The sequence below is a fragment of the Syngnathoides biaculeatus genome, chromosome 10, assembly GCF_019802595.1.
Source record: "Syngnathoides biaculeatus isolate LvHL_M chromosome 10, ASM1980259v1, whole genome shotgun sequence".
Classification (NCBI taxonomy): Eukaryota; Metazoa; Chordata; class Actinopteri; order Syngnathiformes; family Syngnathidae; genus Syngnathoides; species Syngnathoides biaculeatus.
In genome coordinates this window covers 19473802-19496920 of record NC_084649.1, presented here as the reverse complement: position 1 = coordinate 19496920, position 23119 = coordinate 19473802, and the positions used below count along the sequence as shown (strand labels likewise).

Genomic DNA, 23119 nt, shown 5'->3' with positions numbered 1-23119 from the left:
TTTTGACTGCGAGACAGATGTGTGAAGCACTACTCGTCACGCTTTAAAACGCAAAACCGTGTATAAAAATATTTAATCCAATAAAAAAAAAATGGTACAAATTTGACTGGGGAAAAATTGATAGCCTCACCTGGAAGGATTTGATGAAGGTCCAAAGGAGCGTTCGGATGCCCTCCCCTCTGCTGAGCAGCTTGACGAGCCGCATGACTCGGAAGAGACGGAAGAAGGTGATGGAGATGCGGGCGCTGTCCTCCGTGTTCTGGGAAGAAAACGTCACTGGGTCAGAAGCGGGCGTGGGCGCCGCGCAAGGTACGGAACCCCTGGCTGTGCAGGGGGGGATGAGAAGACATATGGGCTGGAGAAGCAGCACCGCAGGTTTACATGTGAATTTGTGTTTCCACCAGGCAGTACAGTTTTTGGTCCGAGTTCTTTGTCAAAACATTAGTTCAACATTCAGTTTGGTGTAAAAACGCCATTTCCCATCTGAGATTGCGTCTAAGCTGGCACATCGGCGTGAGGTTTCACATTTGAACCTCCTCTCACCCCGTTGCGTCGAAAGTAAGCATTTGAGAATTCGTTAGCCCAAACTTTAGCGCAAACGTCGCTACATAAAAGACAAAAACATCATCTGCCAGGCCTCTGATGTGCCGCATGTGGTGGAGTTTTGTGAGAGCGTACTAAAGGTACTGATGAACCGTAATTTCTGGTCTTTTAACGGTAATTTTTTTTTTTTTTACCAGCCCTGTTAGCGCAGTGTTAGCGTTGCGCTACCGTGTTGCTACTGTGTAGCTGCTGTGGCTGTTTTTTTTTTACCGATATTGTTTTATCATGTTGTTGGTATGTTAAGTTAAGCTAAGGTATTAAAACTTACAAAAGTCTTTCTGTGTACTGTATTTCTTTGTAAATATCTCGTGTTTCAATGTGGGAACTTGTGGCTTATGCACAGGTGTGGCTTATGTATGTACCAAATGGTATTTCCTCTACAAATGTACTGGGTGGGGCTTATAACCAGGTGCGCTCTGTAGGCCGGAAATTACGATAACCCTTTTTGCAGACAGTTGTGCTTTGCAGTATTACAGTTGCAGCGTGGCCTTCGACTTGGGGCTGACTGCTCATCGGTCAACGGAGCAACATCAACTCCTTGGTTGACAACAAAGTTCTGTTCCGACGATAATGGAATGTGCCAGTCCATCACGAAGCGACACTAATATAAGTAAAGTCATAAATACAGTAAATATCTGTTATGAACCCCTCAGGTAGAAATAGGAAACTAGCATATGCAAATTAGTGTGCCTTCCTGTGCCATATTATGATGTATTCTCAAAGTAGCTCATCGGATGTGTTCATAACGTGAAAATATGTCTTACAGCATATATTTGGTGGAATTTGACAGGTTTTGAGTTTTTGAGAACGTAAAAAGGCGGTAAAAATAGTAAATAATGGCAGCAACTCAATGCCCAACAATGTTACGCTGTGTCATATATCAGGACTGAAGCTTCATGCCAGTGCAAAAATTTCTTTAAAAATATAGTGAATTTTTCTGAGAAGATTTAGGTCTAATTTGTGTTTCACACTCAGCACAAATGATATTGTTTTTGTCTATGGTAAATTAGTTGTGCTGTTTTGCTAAGCTGTCATCTTATCTATACTTGTGTTTTGGAACCTTTACTAAGCCCAAGTGTATATCGTATAATTTTTTATTTTTATTTTTTTTTAAAAAGGATGACCTCATAGCATACCACAAAACAAAAATCCCACAAAATGTATTTACTGTATACTGAAACTGAACTGACTGAACTTATACAGAGGGCTAAATCTCAACTCGTTTTAATGAAAACAACTACCGTCATTTCCGGCCTACAAGTCGTGACTTTTTTCACACACTTTTGCTTATGCGGCACTAACGTTAGCGCGGCACAAGCATTAGAGCACCTGGTTATAAGCCCCGGTACACAGAAAGAGTTTAACGCTAGCGCGGCGCTAAAATTAAATGTACCTTCTCCCATCAATAGAAAGAACATTTAATTATTCTGCCTGTCACTATAGCTTCCATAAATCGATGAACACACATACATTATTCGTAGTAACTAAATCGTAATTTTTGGAAATTTGAATATTCCCACAGTAAGGACCTCTCGCAACACATTTTGAAATCACTGATCAACATATGTAGGTACACAGAAACGCTGAGAGCATCAAGTTCCAAAAACTGAACTGTACTACTTCGTGAAAACGTGGCCATAATTTTGATTTGGCGAAAAGCAGCGGTACTGCAGCGCATATGTTTCTGTCGGCCCGGGTCCGAAGCATTGTCAGCAGCGGTGTCACTGCAGTGACCTACAAGGAAAAGGAAGCGAGGAGGCGGGCATGCTGGAGAAAACCTTGCCATACTTGGCAGGACACGACTGCCTGCGCAAGCATGGCACCCTCACTCCAGAGTCACTGCATGCAGAGTCACAGTGGGACCAACCCGTAAACGGGTGGGCCAGGAGGTTGCGAGGTCAGACCTGGGTGACCTTATCCCGGAAGGTGGGGCGGGGAGGTCATCCATGGGTAATTACCCCACATAAGTGCGAGGCAGAAACCATGTAGCGGTGTCACCGTTGCAAAGGTGGGAAGCTGGTACATGTAACCAGCGGCCACTTCATGGGGAGTTTGGGGGGGTGGGGGGGGCACCTTTCAGTGACACGCGCTCCTTACACAATTAACTATTTACCAAAAACGAAATCTTAAAGTTACATGAGCAAAACAATCAAGAAAACCAGAAGAGGGGAGGGGGGTAATCAAAACAAGAGGAAATGAACACCTTAGAATGAAAAAATGAAACTGAATCAAGATAATAACAGAAAGGTATGAAATAAATTATGCAAAGGCCCTAAGAAGAGAGAGAGGGAGGGGGGGGGTTGTAGCATCTTACCCCCAGCTCATCCACCTGAGGAGTCTCTGTTGGCTTTAAAATCAAAGACCTGTATTAATCACTTATTCAGATCCTGAAGCGCCCACAAACATTCACCTAAAACATGTACACGTCTACTCAATGATTAAATACGAGTATGATATGTATCAAAATGACAGAGACAGAACAGAATCACCACTGGCATTGCACGCAGCGAGTAAACTGACCGGACGAATAAGATAGGACAGACAAAATTGTCGATGCACGATGGAAGACCATGACACTGCATGCTAATAGTCTATGGTGGGGCAGAACCAGACTAGGTCACAATGACAAACCACAAGGGACTCAGAACCGTGAGAACGGCGCACAACTTTATCACCCCGCGGTCAAGACCAAGAAGTACAAGTAGGACTTGAGATGTGATGCATTCGTGTCGTGATCCGCTGTTATTATTAAATAAACGGTGACTCGTATTTGATTCAGAGATCCATCAAGAAAGATCAACTGGCCACTGCATCAAACATTTTGCAATCCCGTATGATTCAAGACCTGTGCTGATAATTCTGCTGTTAAAGTACTCAAGTACATTCCGTCTTGGGGGATCCTGATGTCAGGAAACAATGTTAAAGTGACTTGAAGAGCTTTTTGGGCAGTGTCAATTAATAACAGATTTGCTCTGCAAATCTTATTTAACTAAGAATAAAAATAATATAAAAGTTGACCTGGTGAATACAAATACTATATTTGTATATACTATGCAATACTTTACTTTTAGACTGCCTGTGAAGTTTAGCAACGGGACTCACTTCTACTACACTAATGTCGCTGTTCTCCAAATATTTTCATGACACAGCAGATTTCGAGATGCTGTGTCACTATGTGAAAACTCAACAAAACAAAATACGGCTTTGCTGGATTCTGTATAAAAGCCACAGGGGGAAAACCAAAAACACTTTCAGTGGTCTCTGTGAAAGAGGCTTGAAATTTTGTGATATCATCTTTGCAAACGCAAATATTCCTGATTGAATATTTGCAAGTGCACCCTTTTAGCCTTTTTTTTTTGGGACTACAGGCTGTACAAATAAACTTGACTAATGTTTTGGTCAATGAATGTAGAACTGTTGTGTACACAAATAACCCCTAAGAATCTGAAATGAAATTTGTTTATGAAAGGCTAACTTTATTGAGATAATTACTAAACACAGTAACACACACACAGCCAAAATACACTCAAGAAAATAAGTATTTGAACACCCTGGTATATTGCAAGTTCTCCCACTAAGAAATCATGGAGGGGTCTGAAATTTTCATCGTAGGTGCATGTCCATCCCAAGAACACCATCCCTACTGTGAAGCATGTGCGTGGTAGCATCATGCTTTGAGGGGTTTTCTGCACACGGGACAGGATGACCGCTGCCATCGATTGTGAAATTTTGGGGAACAACCTCTTTCCCTCCGTCAGACCATTGAAGATGGGTCGTGGCTGGGTCTTTCAACATGACAATGACCCGAAGCACACAGCCAGGAAAACCAAGGAGTGGCTCCGAAAGAAGCATATCAAGGTTCTGGCATGGCCTAGCCAGTCTCCAGACCAATAGAGAATCTTTAGAGGGAGCTGAAACTCCGTGTTTCTCAGCGACAGCCCAGAAACCTGTCTGATCTTGAGAAGATCTGTGTGGAGGAGTAGGCCAAAATCTCTCCTGCAGTGTGTGCAAACCTGGTGAACAACTACAGGAAACGTTTGACCTCTGTAATTGCAAACAAAGGCTACTGTACCAAATTTTCTCAAGTGTTCAAATACTTATTTGCAGCTGTATCACACAAATAAATCGTTAAAAAAAAATCATACATTGTGATTTCTGGATTTTTCTTCTTAGATTATCTCTCTCACAGTGGACATGTAATTACGAAGAAAATTTCAGACCCCCTCCATGATTTCTTAGTGGGAGAACTCGCAATATAGCAGGGTGTTCAAAGACTCATTTTCTTCACTGTATGCAATTCATGCCATAATAAGGTAGTAATCGGCGCGCACTTGTTCACACAGTCCGGGTGCAAAATAAAAACATCAACAACTGTTGTGATCTTGAACCGGACTTAAAGAAAGCAAATAAATCGACCAATGAACAGCAAAAACACCCTCCAGACAGACGCGGCTTCATTCCAATCCTTTAACGCTGTGATTCAAAGACTTCAGCTTGAGGAGGTTCTTTCGGTAATCCCGGCCACGGCATCCATGGAGTGTGCACCGGGCGTCGAAGGAGCACCGCACGCGACACGACAAAGACGAGCGTCGGCTCAGCTCATCAGCAATGCAGCAAACTCAAGCACGTGCGCCGCAGCGAGTCCGCCGTGGAGGACGACGGCAAAAGAGGTTGGGACGGGGGAGGGCGAACTGGGCGAGTGAGGAGCCACTGAGGGATTCATGCACCTGCCTGGGGTCTACACACCTGCGCTACACATGAGCTCCATCGTGAGCTTTAAGAGCTCAATACAGGAACACACAACAAAACGCAGAAAATCACTCACAGAGACACAAAAGCGAGATCAACAAAGAACCTCAAACTCAGCTCGTTTGGTCTCAAAAGACGCAAGCGCTATTACCTGTGCGGGGGAAAATGATTCATGCTTTTGATTAGGCTTTCAGCTGTTGCTTGAATTTTTAAATTCAATTCTATTTGATCACCTTCGATGTGTACTTTTGCACAGTAATGAGATCTACTGTCAAATGTTTGACCACGTTCAAATCATTAAGTACATGCTGCTTACAGTCATGCACAGTTTTTGATTATCATCTCATCGTGCAGTCGCATCCAACCTGTGCGGCAGATAAATTAAAATTCTGCTTTACATTCATAGATATTAACTTTTGTGCTGGGTAAATATTTTGGAAGCTCAGGGCCATTCTGTCTGGAGGTCGCGTTTGAAGGACTTGGCGAGGACCGGCAAGGGAGGAGAAAGGAAGGATAAACATCACGAGGCTCCGTGGAAAAGTTAAAAACTGACCGGAGGGGAACGGAGCGGGTGGCCGAGGGCCATCTGGGAGGGGCGGGACACGGAAAAGGTGTTAGCTAATGATGTGGGCGGACGGCTCGTGACAAGAATGCAAAACGACAAGTGGCGAGTGAATCGATGCAGTGGGCACACAGAAGTCGGACAAATCGCGATTCAAACAAGTATTTATGTTATGACAATATGGCTATGATGTATGAGTAAAACTAAAATGCGAAAATAGCACCCGTCAAATGTGAAGGGCTGCTGCTTCTTGTAAAATGAGTTGACTGAATTAGCTGCCGCCATCTCAAGCTACATTTGTACTACAGGTCATTCTATCCATTCATCCGTTGTCTTTGCCGCTTATCCTCACGAGGGTCACGGGGAATGCTGGAGCCTAACCCAGCTGTCAATGGACAGGAGGCGCGGTGCACCCTGAACTGGTTGCCAACCAATTACAGGGCACACCGAGACAAATAGCCGCACTCACAATCACACCTAGGGGCAATTCACAGTGTCCAATTAATGTTGCATGTTTTTGGGATGTGGGAGGAAACCAGAGTGCCCGGAGAAAACCCACACAGGCACGAAGGAGAACACACAGGCAGGTCTGGGATTGAACCTAGGACCTCAGAACTGTGAGGCCAACGGTTTACCAGCTGACCCGCCGTGCCGCCCCCCGGTCATTGTAAAACTTCAAAATTCGATTTTACACATTAACCCAAAAGTGTCAAACCCATTTTTGTCACGGGCCACATTGTGGTCAGAGGGCCGTTATTACTGTGAATCCATGAAAATCTTTCGCCTCATGATACATTATTTACAATCTGAAATTTATGAAATAGTTTTGAATCAGAAATCAAGCGTAATGAGTTTTTCACCTATTGCTCATGTTCGGTCACAGAAAAATGCTTACAATATCTCAATGTTATCATTTATCATATGATAATTTTAAATTTTTTATGATGACATACCGGTAGAGGTATGGAAGCAATTTGGAGAGATGGCTGTGGAGTTTTTGACCAACCTATTCAACAGAATACTAGCGGGCGAAAAGATGCCTGAAGAATGGAGGAAAAGTGTTCTAGTTCCCATTTTTAAGAACAAAGGGGATGTTCAGAGCTGTGGGAACTATAGAGGAATAAAGTTGATGAGCCACACAATGAAGTTATGGGAAAGAGTAGTGGAGGCTAGACTCAGGACAGAAGTAAGTATCTGCGAGCAACAGTATGGTTTCATGCCTAGAAAGAGTACCACAGATGCATTATTTGCCTTGAGGATGCTCGTGGAAAAGTACAGAGAAGGTCAGAAGGAGCTACATTGTGTCTTTGTGGATCGAGAGAAAGCCTGTGACAGCGTACCAAGAGAGGAACTGTGGTACTGCATGCGTAAGTCTGGTGTGGCAGAGAAGTATGTTAAAATAGTACAGGACATGTATGATGGCAGCAGATCAATGGTGAGGTGTGCCTTAGGTGTGACAGAGGAATTTAAGGTGGAGGTGGGACTGCATCAGGGATCAGCTCTGAGCCCCTTCCTGTTTGCAGTGGTAATGGATAGGCTGACAGATGAGGTTAGACTGGAATCCCCTTGGACCATGATGTTCGCAGATGATATTGTCATATGCAGTGAAAGCAGGGAGCACGCAGAGGAACAATTGGAAAGATGGAGACATGCACTGGAAAGGAGAGGAATGAAGATTAGCCGAAGTAAAACAGAATATATTGCGTGAATGAGAAAAGTAGAGGGGGAAGAGTGAGGCTACAGGGAGAAGAGATAGCGAGGGTGGACGACTTCAAATACTTGGGGTCAACAATACAGAGCAATGGAGAGTGTGGTCAGGAAATGAAGAAACGGGTCCAAGCAGGTTGGAACAGCTGGCGAAAGGTGTCTGGTGTGTTATGTGACAGAAGAGTGTCTGCTAGGATGAAGGGCAAAGTCTATAAAACAGTGGTGAGGCCGGCCGGCCATGATGTACGGATTAGAGACGGTGGCACTGAAGAAACAACAGGAACCTGAACTGGAGGTGGCAGAAATGAAGATGTTGAGGTTCTCGCTCGGAGTAACCAGGTTGGATAGGATTAGAAATGAGCTCATTAGAGGGACAGCCAAAGCTGGATGTTTTGGAGACAAGATTCGAGAGAGCAGACTTCGATGGTTTGGACATGTTCAGAGGCGAGAGAGTGAGTATATTGGTAGAAGGATGCTGAGGATGGAGCTCCCAGGCAAAAGGGCGAGAGGAAGACCAAAGAGAAGGTTTATGGATGTGGTGAGGGAAGACATGAGGGCAGTTGGGGTTCGAGAGGAAGATGCAGGAGATAGGTTAAGATGGCAAAAGATGACACGCTGTGGCGACCCCTAACGGGACAAGCCGAAAAGAAAAGAAGAAGAAGAATTTTAAATTTTGCTCCAGATTATGACAAAAATCATGGAAGTTGATATTCATGATTTGCATCGCGGGCCACAAAAAAAAAATCATGCGCTGGGCCGGATCTGGCCCCCGGGCCTTGAGTTTGACACCAATGCATTAAATGTAAAGTGTTTTACCACGGAAAAAGTTCCACCCTTGCTATTAATGAATTCCATTTCCGTAATTTTTATGTGTGTGAGCAAAGTGACTTCAAATTCTGAACAAATGGATTATCAGCCGGTTTCTCGAAATAGAAATTGTTGATTGTGTTCGACGACTAACAATCCCCTGTATGTATTTGAAACCTCATGTACCTTTGAAATCAGCCATGACACATGACTCCAGGATGCAGTACATCCGGCCACAACAACAACAACAACAACGACAACAACATGCATTGCGAGCCTCAGAAAACAATATTCAACGGAAAATGGCCTCGCAAGAACTATTACAAACACGTGCGAGATGAACGTCACATTCCAGCGCTCGCACCCTCAAGAACAAACGGCGCACGTCAAACACGATACTGTACAATACATGCATAGAAATATATCGCCGATACTTGAAATAATCCTTTGTACTCACGTGCAGACACTCACAATTACAGAACATGACATGAAATATGTCCCCCCCCCAAAAAAAACAGCACTGCACCTCCGACAAGAGCACTCAAGAGGGGGCAGCGGGTTTGGGGTGCACCTTCCACACCTAAATTGTCTACTGGCGCTTACAAATTTGAAGCTTTTCTGCTATTAAAATGTAAACACGAGTATTAGGGCCACACCGAAGAGAAACAAATATCAGAATAAAGTTGTAAAATTGCGAGAATTTTTGGGGGGAATATTTACAAGGAAAACATGAATTTTTTTTTTCAGATTTGAACCGTTTCAAATGTTTTGTTGAAACATAAAATTCACAGTGTGTGTTAGAAAGAACTACACACACTGAAATATCTTCTTTTGTTGAGCTTGCCCCATTTAATGAAATTGCAATGAATATGCAATTATTAATATCGTTGTTATTATAACAGTATCCTATAGGTCTCTAGAGAGGACAGTGGGTGATGGTCTCAGACAATTACATCTATGTTATGGATTAAACAATTCTAAAATTCAATTTTCTAATAATATGCTTACAACTTTATTAAAAAAAATACTATATTCCTTTAAAATTTTGATTTTCTTAAATCACGATATTTTTACTGTACTCTCACACCTCAATGACGTTTGCTTTTTTTCCAATTTGGCCCTAATACTCTTTGAATTAAATATTTATGTTTAGGTGTTTCTTTACAAAGCACAGTTATCAAAGAGCTAATAATATTCCGAGATCCTATATGGCTCACCGACCTTGTAAAATTACAGCGAAACAATAATAAAAAAAATACATTAGCTGGTAAAATAGTTGTCAATAAATCCACCCTGTGGGGGGTTCCGCCGATAAAGTTGTTCTTAACAAAAGGGTACACACAAACAACACTGTCAGTTATTGTCATACTTGCCTCTACAAGTTTCTATGGAAACAAAATGAACAAGAGTTAAGAATTAGATGGTTGAGTTAAGGGGAAATATGAATCAAAAAAGGGGCCTCAGGTCACAGAAAAAAAAAAAAGAGTTTAGCATCATATTTTGTCATCACTAAATGAACACATTTTTGAAAAAGACAGAGAAGCAAAAGAAATGCGGCACAAAAGGAACGTGTCAAAAAGTCAAACTGAAGCATTACATAAAAATGCCATTCTGGAATTCATTTAATAATTTTATAAACAAAGGAGAATTTCAATGATGGCATTTAGTGTGCAACAACTTATTCAAGAATTTGTGTTGATATTCCTTCAATGTCGTGATTTTTAAGTGTAGAAATGCCGAAAATACCTTGGAAAAAAATCATTGGGCTTTAAAAGTAAAAATTGCTTTGCTTTAAGTGCAATCTATTAGATACACTTGTAAAGCTTCAGTTCGACGCGAGGGTAGAAATAAAATCATACTTACGTTCACTTCAGTGATAGCAATATCGACGACGCTACCGACGACAATTAAGGCATCAAAAGTGTTCCAAGCATCGGCAAAATAGTGCTGTAGTCAACGCACAATGTGAAAATGCGGACGGGAGGGAAAAAAATGAACAGAACGGGTGAAGAAATGATTGGATAAAACGGAATGATGAGTTGAAGAGGAGGTGGGAAAAAAGAGAGAAAAAGGAGAAACATTAGGAGGAATCCACAACAAGGAACGCTGGAAGTCCTGAAGGGTCGAAAGCTGTGCCGGCGGGAAACACGAAGACGTCAGAGTAGTTTCGAGAGCGACGAGGCGGGAGCTGCTTCCAATCTCGGGCTTTACTTACGTCGATCTCGCTGAGAACAATGTCTACTATGCTGCCGATCACAACCAGGGCGTCGAACACATTCCAGGCGTCTCCGAAATAGCCCTGAGTGAGGTCGAGTCGGCGGCCGGCGAGTCGGGTGTCAGACCGAAAACGGAAAGTCTTTATTTGCCCTCACTCATCGAAAATGTATTTTATTCATCCCATATGTGTAAATAGTGGATCTCCGGTTAAAGGGGAAATCCACTGGTTTGCATTAACAATGTATCCAAAAGGTCATGAAATATGTACTCTGTCTTGACAATGTGATGTTAAATCCTCTCTCATTTAATAGTGTTTGGAGAAGATTTTTATTGACAATGACGAATTTTCAGGGGCGCTGCCATTTTCGCGAGTCACATGACCCACATCCGCGGATGTGACGTGTAACGTGCCGCAACAAAAGCTCGATTACATGGGACATCGTTAGGCCCAGTGCCGATTTCTCGGATTTATCCTCATCTGATGAAGAAATAGTAGTATGGGTTGATCGGGAAGGCAGAGGAATACTTCCAAACAGCCGTGATCCGGAGCTGTGCCGCTCACGGCTGTGTATGGAAGTATTCCTCTGTCTTCCCGATCAACCCATACTACTATTTCTTCATCAGATGAGGATAAATCCGAGAAATCAGCACTGGGCATAAATGCTGTCCCATCTAATCGAGCCTTTGTTGCGGTACGGTACACGTCACGTCCACGCAAGTAGGTCATGTGACTCACAAAAATGGCAACGCCCCTGAGAATTCGTAATTGTCGATAAAAATCTGCTCCAAACACTATTAAATGAGAGAGGATTTAACATCACATTGTGAAAATAGAGTGTATATTACATGACCTATTGGATACATTGTTGATGCAAACCAGTGGATTTCCCCTCTTATTCATCCTTGGCTAAATAATGTTCACAAACTGTAAAAGCGGGTAGCACCCTTGTGACAAAAGGATATGCAACATAGACTCCTGATGTCCACTTGAGCTGAACTACTACAACTTATCCCAACTCACTCATGTACACAGTAGTGGTTGAATCATTTAGTCCACGTTGCTGATCTCTTGTTCCAAAATGGCCAGTTTGCTACCAACCTCGGACTGTAATGTTCTGAGGAGCTCGGAAGTGTTCTACCGTGCGGCTAGAATAGCGGTTAGCTTGAGTCTCTTCGGCTATTCCGGTCCATTGAAATATGCTCTTATGTGAAACTAGTTTGTGGCATTCTGCTTTGGCGTCCTCAAAAAAAAAAAAAAACATTGATGACGTCATTATTGACTTCTACTCTACGTTCATCACATTGTAGACGTGAAAAAAATCTTTAATGGTTCAACCGCCCCTTGTATACAGTGAGTTGTTGTTTGGCCTGAACTTGCATTCACATTGCATGCAAAGATTGAGGTCACTGCACTCCACACACGCTCGCTTACTAGCATTCTGTCCTTTTTGGCAACAAAGAGCTGAAGGCCGGGCAGTCAAGAGCAACATAAAAAAACAGCCTAATTAATTACTTGAAAAGAGCGGAAATGTAAATACCGTAATTTCCGGCCGACAAACCGCGACTTTTTTTCCACAAGCTTTCAACCCTGCGGCTTATGCGGCTAATTTGTGCATTTTTTCTAACGGCCGCAACGAGACCGGTGGAATATATGTGCCAAGGACGTGACTTTTACCGGCCCTGTGAGTGCTGCGCTAGCGTTAGCGCTGTGCTAGCGTGTTGCTGATGTGTTACGGACATCACTCAGTGATATTTACTGGTAAGTTTTATTTTAACCAGCCCTGTTAGTGCTAGCGTTAGTGCTAGCTTTAGCACGGCGCTAGCGTTCAACTCTTTTTGTGTACCGTCTTTCTTTGTAAATATCTCGTGTTTGAATGTGGGTTTCAATGTGGGGACTGGCGGCTTTTACACGGCTGCGGCGTATGTGTGTACCAAATGGTATTTCCTTTACTGTCATGAACAAGGCTGGACTACGGCCTAGAGGGGCATGGAGGGGCACAGCCATGTCACATGAGGCACTGCGATTCGACGGTTTTTCCCAGTTCGTTGAGTATGCTTTCCCACATCCAGGGTTACTCCGCCAGTGCGACATTATAGCCCAGTAACGCTTTTGCTTATGCTCTTTAGTTGACTCATAGTTATCGAACATTGTTTCTTTTGTTTTGGATCCTGCCCTCTTGGACTTTGTTGTCGTGCACAACCTTTGTTTATAATAAAACCCACTGAACATCATGTCCTCGTCTTGGAGTCCCGCATTTGGTTCCGCACGTGCACTGGTGGATCGTGACACTTTACAAATGTACTCGGCGAGGCTTACAACCAGGTGCGCCCTGTAGGCTGGGAATTACGGTAAGTAAATGTATATTCATGTCCTTTGGTTGTCTGGACCATTTGTAACTAAATTTGTGATGCAGAAGGAACGGCGTCAGGTCAAGACGGTTATGGGCTGACTCACCCTGGGTTTGAAAGCGATGAGCTTGAGAACCATTTCCACCGTGAAAACAGCCGTGAAGACCATGTTGAGGATGTCCATGACGTAATTAAAGAGCGCCGACTGCCCGTAGTGCTGCAGGAGGCAATAAAGTCATTTTAGCGCAGGCTCCAAAAATTATATTCAGTATATAACTCGTTTTATGTTCTTATTTTGCGTTCAGAGCTGGCAGGTAAGTACATGGTGTCCCAAAAAAAACAAAAGCCTCTTAAGATCATCTGATAGCATAAAATAAATCATTAGTCTCTACATAAGAGTAGAGTACATTTTTATATGCTGATTGAAATTTTTCTGGGCCACTTTCGGACCCCCGAGAGCACATTTGACCACTCTATAGGCACTTTTAGCAATATAGAGTAAAAACTGCGGGGGCCACATGCCCCCAGGCCCCCCATTTCCACCGCCTCTGACATATATGATATATTGTATTCCTTTGCAGTACTTTTACTTGTCTTACCTGTACCGCCAAGCAGAGTGTGTTCAGCATGATGAGCACAAACATGATGTACTCAAAGCCCGTGGAGTTGACCACATACCAGAACTTGTACTGGTACGGGTTCTTGGGGATGTACCGCCTCAGAGGACGGGCCTTCAAGGCGTATTCCACACACTGACGCTGCACAGAGGCACAAGAGCAACAACCCGGGTTGCATTCATTCTCATCTAAGTCCTCATCCTCATCTCGCCGCCGTCTCTGACCTGATTCTTGTCGAGTTCACAGTTTTTGTACTCCTTCTCTCCTTGCTCCTGAAACGTGACGATCACAAAACCTACAAAGATGTTCATCATGAAGAAGGCGATGATGATGATGTAGATGATGAAGAAGATGGAAATCTCCACCCGGTAGTTGTAAATGGGCCCGAGGTTCTCCCTGTTGGAGTCGATTGCCTTGTATAGTAACCTGAGAGCAAAAGACGGGAAAACGTTCAATCACTGATTTGATCGACATCATCATCATGGAAGTTTTTTGCTACTTGCTACAGGGCTCTGTCCTGAGTCCCCTCAGAAATAGTGGGAGAACATATGACATCTGAAAGATATATTTATAATTGATGTAGTCTGAGGAACCGCCACCTCCTTACCGTCTCCGGCTGCACCTTCACCGACAGTTCTACACGTCAACCATTACCCACATTGCTACCGATCGGCGGCGAGGTCGCTCAGTCAACGCGTCACCCGTTTCGTATCGCGGTAAGTTTGTAACGGAGGTGTGGAGAGAGTCTCACGCAGGCCAGCCTTCAAAGGTGGAGACGGTGAACAGCGCCATCATGGCCATCAGCACGTTGTCGAAGTTGAAGTCGCTGTTGTGCCACACTCGTTTGTGGATGGTGGGCTGATTCACATCCCCGTCCTTATACAGGATGTAGGTGCCTCTGAAAATGCAAACACGTCACAGGGTTGAAGTTGCAGACCAGGGTGGCGGAATCTCTCTGCTGTGGTATGAGACGAGTAAAACCAACTTGCACTCCTCCGGGCTGGACTTGGCTTCGTCTGTGCAGCGATACAACTTTCCCTACGGAGGTAAACAAACATTTTTTGCGCTGTTAATCTTCCGTCGGATCCTCTAAAGCAACTTCTGCGGACTGGGTGGTGACCTTGAACAGCTGCACACCAATGCAGGCGAACATGAACTGGAGAAGCGTGGTGACAATCATGATGTTGCCGATGGTTCTGATTGCCACAAACACGCACTGCACCACGTGCTGTTGGGCAAACAAACGCGCGCATTTAGATGTGACCATATCCCAGTGGGTTTCAAACTGTGGGGGTGCAGCATTATGACCGGGGGGAGAGAGGGGGTTGGGTTGGGGTTACTTTGAAAACTTTTCATTACTAAGTTATAAAACACCAGCCATTGACTTATGTTAAATTAAATGATGATCCATCCATCCATCGATCCATTTTCTCTGCTGCTTATCCTCATGAGAGTCACAGGGGTGCTGGAGCCTATCCCAGCTGTTGTCATGAGCAAGGCTTGGCCACTGCCAAAAGAGGTGTGGCCAGGCCACTGCTCTGGGCGGTGACACCACATAGTTTGATCCAGTACTGTTGAGTTCTTAGTTTGCCCCATAGTCATCGGACCTTGCTGCATGTCGTTTGGATACCGCCTAGCCTAGTGTTTCTGTGCCTTTTCCTTGTCGGACAGCTACACAATGTATGACCCAGTTTCCGGAATAAACCACATTGAACATTATGCCTCTGCCTCGAAGTCCTGCATTTGGGTCCTCCCCCGCACCGTTGGTTCATGGCAGCTGTCAACGGGCAGGAGGCGGGCCACACCATGAACTGGTCGCCAGGCAATCCCAGACATGAAGACAAACAGCCGCACTCACAATCACACCTAGGGGCAATTTAGAGTGTCCAATTAATAATGTTGAATGTTTTTGGGACGTGGGAGGAGACCAGAGTGCCTGGAGAAAACCCACGCATGCACGGGGAGAACATGCAAACTCCACACAGGCTGGTCCAGGATTGAACCCGGGACTTTAGAAGTGTGAGGCCAATGCTTTCCATCTGATCCACCGTGCTGCTATGAAATGATGAAGGACGTTAAATTTTCTTCATTTTTTTGTAATTTTTGAACTGTTAAAGTGATCACTGCAGTGTTCATTGATTATTACAAGCTAAGCATATGCATAAAAAACTTTGTGTGTGTGTCAAAATAATTTCAACTAAACCCTACAAAAAAAAAAAAAAAAAATCAACATGACAAATGGCACTCGCATCTGCACCTTCAGTCCTTTGGCTCGATTGATGGCTCTCAAGGGTCTCAGCACACGAAGGACCCTGAGAATCTTCACCACTGAGATGGCAGACGACCTGCACGATTAAAAACACGCCTTTTATATATTTCTTAGTGGCTTGATCGATAAGCCCTTGATGAATTTATACTCACTGTATGCCAAAGGACACTAAAGAAACTCCGACCACTAACAAGTCAAGAAGGTTGAAGTAATTCCTGCAGAAAGCTCCTTTATGGAGAAAAGCTCCGTATGTCGTCATCTGAGGGGAAGGCGCATTATATCAGGGAGGGAAGTGACAAAAGGAGAGCACATAATCACTCCAAAACACCCCACAAACACAACCAATATTCAACAGACACACCTTACACACTACTGTACGTGTCACAATGTAAAATTAATCAACTCGTTTGATAATCGATTTACTGCTGAACTTAAAATCATCCGAAACCTCTGATGTTGGCCTCTTTTAACAGTAAATATTCTCACATTTTGTCGTCCTTCATGAATGCAAACTGATTCTTTTGTGTTTAATCAAAAGACATATTCAAAGGTTTTCTTTGAGAAACAATTATCAACATTTTTTTCCAAAAAAGGTTGCCCAGTACATCGCTCCCTCTTATGAAATATTACTCAATTGTCGTTAGATTTTGTTTAATCATAAAACGATACCCCCAAACAACAATAGTCAGTTCATAAACAGTATCCATAAATCCATGTTCTTCGCCGCTTATCCTCACGAGGGTCGCGGGGAGTGCTGGAGCCTATCCCAGTTGTCAACAGGCACGAGGCGGGGTACACCCTGAACTGGTCGCCAGCCAATCGCAGGGCACGTAGAGACAAACATCCGCATTCACAATCACACCTAGGGGGAATTTAGAGTGTCCAATTAATGTTGCATGTTTTTGGGATGCGGGAGGAAACCGGAGTGCCCACCCGGAGAAAACCCATGCAGGTACGGGGAGAACATGCAAACTCCACACAGGTGGGTCCGGGATTGAACCCGGAACCTCTGAACTGTGAGGCCAATGCTTTACCAGCTGCTCCACCGTGCCGCTCAATAATAAACAGTAATCACTCAAAAATATTATATCAACTTGAAGGCAAAACAATTTATCTGAGTACTTGATTAATAGACGAATGATCGACAAAAATAATCAATTGTAAAATTATGTGATTGTGACAGCCATAATCACACACACTCTCCCTTTCAAACACATTACCACACATAGTATCACACACACACAGATATACAGTACAAATAATGCAAACATGTGAAATAGAACACAATATATAGTCAATTATGCCCAAATATATGAGCCCCACCCCCTCCATTTTGAAACACATACTGTACACACACACTTTTCCACACTCTTGTAGTTCACTCTGATTGAGGGTGGCGAGCTGAGAGCAGTGGAGAAAAAAAAGGGGGCTAAAATCTACCGTCGCCACCCCCCACGGCCGTTATCGGCATGGATGTAGTAGTAAGTCATTCATTTCTCAATCTACTATGGCAAGAAAACATGCATTTTGTTGCCAAGGCATCATCAGCAAGATACTCCCTGCAAGAGGTCCACACTCGTAGAGATTGGAAAGTGAAAATGAACTTACTGTCACATTCATGCGGACCGTCCTCTTAAAGCCCATTACGTCATGTTCTTTAATTGCGCCCAAAGTGGGGAAGGCCATTCCCGATTCCAAAACAGGCAAAGAAAAAAAAAACCCAGCAGAGATGACTCTTATCTTCAAATCATAAAAGTGAAGGATTGATTCTCAGAGTGCATGCGAACGGTGGAGTCCCACGCCGCGAGACGCCAGGCGCTAACTGAGAGCGTTGGGGAATTTTTAGGGTAAAAAAAGCAGTGGCTTTTTTTTTTTTTTTTAAAATTGAATTCCAAATGACCGCAGAGACGAGTCCACCTTTCCATGCATTCAGTCCGGGTGAGCAGACTGAACCATGCTGGAACATGGCTGATTTTGCCCCCTCTTTTATGCGTCTGGAAGGCAGTTTGTACCAGGGGTTGAACGACGTAAGATTTTTTTGCTAAAGTGTTGCTAGTCGGCTTTACATCTATGACTTGATGATGACAGTTTTATTTTTTCAACATGTTCGGATAACTTGTGACCTTGCACACAGTTCAATTCACGTATTGTAGCACAACAGCAGGGTTGCTACTCGCTATCTAAAATAATACTAGTATAACTATAAAACTAATTGGAAGAGGAGTGAATGCTTTTCAATAATGTTTGCAGTCATGTTACATGGATTGTTATAAGAGTGTTATAAAATCTTGACACACCCGCTTGCCGCCATATTTGAGGGCTTTGCATTGTTTTGTTCCGGTGTATAGTCACTGTTTGAATCGATTGTCAACGTTTTAGCTATCATTTTAGCACACATTGAAACAAAAGTTTGGAAAAAGTAAAACATAGCTGATAACTGATTAGGGTAATACAAAAAAAAAGAATGAAAACGACTACAGTAAAGCCTCGGTTCTCAAACGTCCCCGTTTTTGAACAAATCGCTTTTCGAATGAAAATTTTGAGATTTTTTTTGCTTCTGTTTTCGAATGAAAATCGGTACTCATATGCCCCCGACAAAACCCGGAAAAAACATATTGCGCGTGGCCAAACCAGCTGACCCACGACGCGCTTTGTCGTGAATTCCCACGCTGCCGAAAAAACCCGGAAATAACAATGCGCGCGGCGCCAGCAGCTGACCCACCCGTGATGGGTTTTGTTATTGTCAATTCGAACGCTCCCCGAAAAAACACCCCGAAAATGACGTAACGCATGTGACGCAAGCAGCGCACTTTTGTTGTTCTGTATAACGCCGCATCTGTACACAGATGTGTCCCGGTAGTGACTGTTGTTTTTCTTTTCTTCCGTATTGACCCCGAATCATGCCTACAAAGAAGGGAAGTTGCTTGTATAAAGTTATTCTCCACTTTTGTTTAGAACAAAAGTTTACAAGGCTGGGGGCCGACTCGCTACAGATACAGCAATTCACTCCCAGCCTAGCGTACTCGTACTACTAAAGCATACATTTTAAGCAAAAAAAAAAAAATTTATTTCTTAAATTATTTTATTACATAAAGTATTTAAACTATACATGTATTTCTACTCTGCAGTTTATTATCAGGAAAAGGTAAAGAAAATGCTTTAAAAAGGCAAATTTTTTAGGCTTGGAACGCATTATTTCTTTTTCTATTCATTTTAATGGGAAAAATCGATTCAGTTTTCGAACAGACACTTCTCGAACCGTTTCCTGGAACGGATTGCGGTCGACAACCGAGGCATCACTGTACTATCCTTTCTGTTTCAAGCCTCGCTCATCCTCACCATCTACACCTCCAACCTCTATAAGCATTTGTTTTACCAATAAAGAGCTTACTTATCTGTCACTGATTGTCGTGTGTGTACGTTGCAAATGACGGTGCTGTCGTCTCATATTTATCGCTCGAGACACTGGCACTATTTTCCTGCGCCGACCGACCACCTGTTATTTTCAGCGAGAAGTCGGGGCGTTGAGTGCAAAAACACACGATCGTCGATTCTTTGGCTCGAAGCCGCAGTCGGCATTGCACGTCGACACGTCGGTTCAACCCCTAGTCTGTACGGGAGGCATGGAGTTAGCTTTGACTGGAGTTGATTTTGCGGTTGAGCACCCACCCCCTGGTTCCCCCCCCCAATCACCTCTGGCTCAACTTCAGCCAACGCTTCAATAATGTCTGAGCAGCCTGTTAAGACAAATCATCTGCACCCTTTTTACGCATCATTTTGCAGCCATGATGTGACACCCATGGTAGTAGAATGTAATGTTTGATGTTGTGTTTCCTTCCCCCAAGTTCTCTCTTGCGTTTGCGTTACTGATGTGCAAGTAACGAGTCCAATAGAGATCTCTGGGATTCGGTTCTGTCTTTAAAAGAGGTGCCATGAAGCAAAAAAGTAAATAAGAGAAAGGAAACAAACAAGCCAGGTTGTACTGAGTGGCGGGTGACACACAAGGAGAGAATGCAGCAAGGCTCTCGTTGTCACTTAAGGGGTTACCTTCAATATGATCTCAAATGTAAACATACTAGTGAAGACATAATCTGCATAGCCTAGGACCTGGAAGGCAACCACACGTGTGCAGGGTTATTGGGTGGGGAGGTTAGTACAGCACGGACAGGGGACACAGGACATTTACCTTCAAAACGATCTCAACAGTAAAGATAGCCGTGAAAGCATAGTCAAAGTAACCAAGTATCTGCAAAAAGCAACGTAGATGTTTAACAAAGACAGTTCATTGTGCAGCTTTAAACATCATTAGCAAACAAGATCAATTATTTCTATTTTTTTTTTTTTTAACTTGGAAATTTGGAAGATTAATTTTTGGGAGACTAGACGGCTTCTTGTGTGCAGTGTCATAAATAACTGAGCATAACTGCAGAAGTTCTGTTGAATACAGTGAAACCTCTAAATCATAACTTGAAATTTGGAAAAATGAGCTTCTATGATCACACAAAATTTAGAATCGAAATCGTTCGCGTTCAAAGACCATCAAACAATACATTCTGCAAACGTTGGCCTTTTTTTCCTATTACAAGCCTTCAGTAAGTGTTGGTCAAAAATTAGGTCGCGATTCTATTCTGAAAAATGGTATTCCTATAGAGCTCGTGCACGTGACGTCACCATTTTCACGGTTGCCGGTCAAAAAGAGATGCTCGGCAGTGTGGGGCACATTGAACCGGAGCAGAATTTTCACAATGCCCGAGACTTGTTGTGCTGTTGGTTGTTACGACAGACGAGACAAATATTCAAAGAGGTCATTCAATGGAATATCAGATGAAAAGACCAGAAAAGATCGATAGATTTCCGCAATTAAACATGATGAATGGTGCCCAACCAAAGTACACACATGCTTGTGTAGCTATCGCTTCATTTCAGGTAGGAATTATTCTTCTCAATCTCAAATTACCAAAAAGTTTTTATAATGCCAAGTTGGCTCATTTGAGAACAATGCGTATTTAAAAAATAAATAAATAAACGACAGGGAGTCGTCTCCAACGTACACGGAAACGTCTTGCGGCCACATGTTAATCTTCGGTAAACCTCTCACCGGCAGACTTTTTTGTTTTTTTTCTAATATGCATTGTTCTGAAATGAGTCCAATGCGTATTTAAAAAGAGAAAATAAACCGTCGGTCACACAGAGGTTCACTGAAGTTCAACGTGTGCCTGCAACGCGCTTCCGTGTACAGAGGCTGAAGCCTATCCCAGCGGTTTATTTTCTTTTTTTAAATAGGCATTGGACTCATTTGAGAACAATGCCTATTTAAAAAAAAAGTTTGTCATGGAGAGGTTTACCCAAGATTAACGTGTGGCCGCAACACGCTTCTGTGTACGGTGGCTGAAGCCTTTCCCAGCGGTTTATTTTCTTTTTTTAAATATGGATTGGACTCATTTGAGAACAATGCATATTAAAAAGTCTGTCACGGAAAAGTTTACCGAAGTTCAACGTGTGGCTGCAACACGCTTACGTGTACGGAAGAGCCGACTCGCTGTCTTTTTTTTTTCAATCATAGTTAATGAATGCGAGTTTGTGTAAAAGCAGGGGTCATTTATTGAAATATCGGTATTTGTATTGAAAAACTCTGAGTGGCTCCATCGCTATGTGGGATTTATTCTTGATTGAAACAGGTCCAGCAACTAAGTATTTGTATGCGTCCAGACTTTTCTATGCTTTCAAACTCTTCCGTGTAAATCTCGCAGACTTACTCACCAGATCCACGTGTAGATCCAGTTGTCCAAGACAAGCGGAAGCTGGCTAACAGTCCAATTTCTTATTGGCGAAAATATCGACTTTGGCATTAAATATGGGTCCTTTATGTGTCTCTCATTTTTCCACTTACCTTCATTTATTATCACCTTCTAAATGTTTAACGGTATCGGACAAAATCTGGGCGTTGTGCTACAAGACGTATTTTCGTGTCGCCTCCAACCAACTTAGCATTGATGAATGGTTTGCTTGACCGACACTTCCGGCCAGTCACGTGACTTCGGTGACGTCGGTGCATGAGCGCTATAAACCACTGTGCCGTAATTAAAACTTCTCTTATATAACAGAAAAGAAAAAAAAGGTACTTGGTACTTATTTCACATAAGTAAATCTCTAAAAGAAGGTTCGTGTCCAACAAAGGTAGTGAAAAGCAGACCAATGTTAATTAAATAGTGCCAATCAAAGAAGTAACAAAATACTATTGGTTTGACGCCATTCCAATACTATTGACCAGCATGAGCATCCACTTTGTCACTAGTGGTTAAAACTGCATTTTCTTTTACGTGTCGCTTTTGCGATACCGGTAGAGGTTCCACTGTGGATCAAAGGACTACTGCAGTGTCAACATACACCGTATGGACAAAAATATTGAGACGGAGCTCCAAATGAACTTGCAAGAATGCAAAAACGTAGCCGAGGGAGCAACAATGTATGTGGATGCACGTCTTGTGGATTTTTGCAATTCATTCTAAAAAGTACTGTCATTAATTCAGAAAGTGTTTCTGTTTTTAAATCTTAAATGTTCTGTCCAGAAACATCTCTCAAATATGGAAATTATCCAACGAATCCCGGTGGGATACGACTAATTAATAAAATACTGCAGCACATCCTGAGTGCAATTTTTTTTGTCTGTTTTCTTTTTTTTTGGGTGTATGTGGAATACATCTGGAGAAGCGTGTTTTCTGTTTCCAGCAGTGCACAAATCAAGGTCCACGAAGGCATGCTTGGCGTGGGAAAATCTTCACATTGACTTCCGATAGAGGGCAACTCATCCCGACACTTTTGTCCATATAGTGTCAACAAGCGTGTACAGAACAGAGAAGAAAACACAAAGAGTGTGTTCGGAGTTTTACCTGAAAAATTGTCTTACCTTGTGAAATAGCACGTTCATGTAATAGTATCTCAATGAACTTGCCAAAAAATACCAAGATTTAAAAAAAAAAAAAGTCTGAAAATTCTATTGTATGTAATAATTAAATTACACATTACTATCACATTTTTACATCAATTATTTTATTTTTCTAGGTTTAGCTGAATTCATAAAATTTATTTGGTATTCTTCAATTATTGCACATACGGAACAGGTTTAGCACTTCGCATCTTGTGTTTTGAATACAACTGAATTTAATAAATTTTTTGTTCTAAATTAAGCATATTTTGTACTGCATATATTCATTAAAATTTTCTACATATTTTTAACAA

At 42.8% G+C, this 23119-nt stretch overlaps 1 protein-coding gene across 1 annotated transcript in view; it reads right to left on the bottom strand.

Annotated features, from left to right (window-relative positions):
- The window catches only part of cacna1da (calcium channel, voltage-dependent, L type, alpha 1D subunit, a), a 101534-nt gene that overhangs the window by 16129 nt on the left and 62286 nt on the right, over positions 1–23119 (bottom strand). Inside the window, exons 24-35 of the mRNA XM_061831566.1 lie at positions 20067–20126; positions 19928–19987; positions 16033–16139; positions 15869–15956; positions 14732–14839; positions 14597–14649; positions 14363–14509; positions 13836–14037; positions 13594–13752; positions 13101–13211; positions 10644–10727; positions 131–259 (exon numbers count right to left, since the gene is read on the bottom strand). Coding sequence (XP_061687550.1) covers positions 131–259; positions 10644–10727; positions 13101–13211; positions 13594–13752; positions 13836–14037; positions 14363–14509; positions 14597–14649; positions 14732–14839; positions 15869–15956; positions 16033–16139; positions 19928–19987; positions 20067–20126 — 1308 coding nt within the window. The remainder of the gene's footprint in view (positions 1–130; positions 260–10643; positions 10728–13100; positions 13212–13593; positions 13753–13835; positions 14038–14362; positions 14510–14596; positions 14650–14731; positions 14840–15868; positions 15957–16032; positions 16140–19927; positions 19988–20066; positions 20127–23119) is intronic.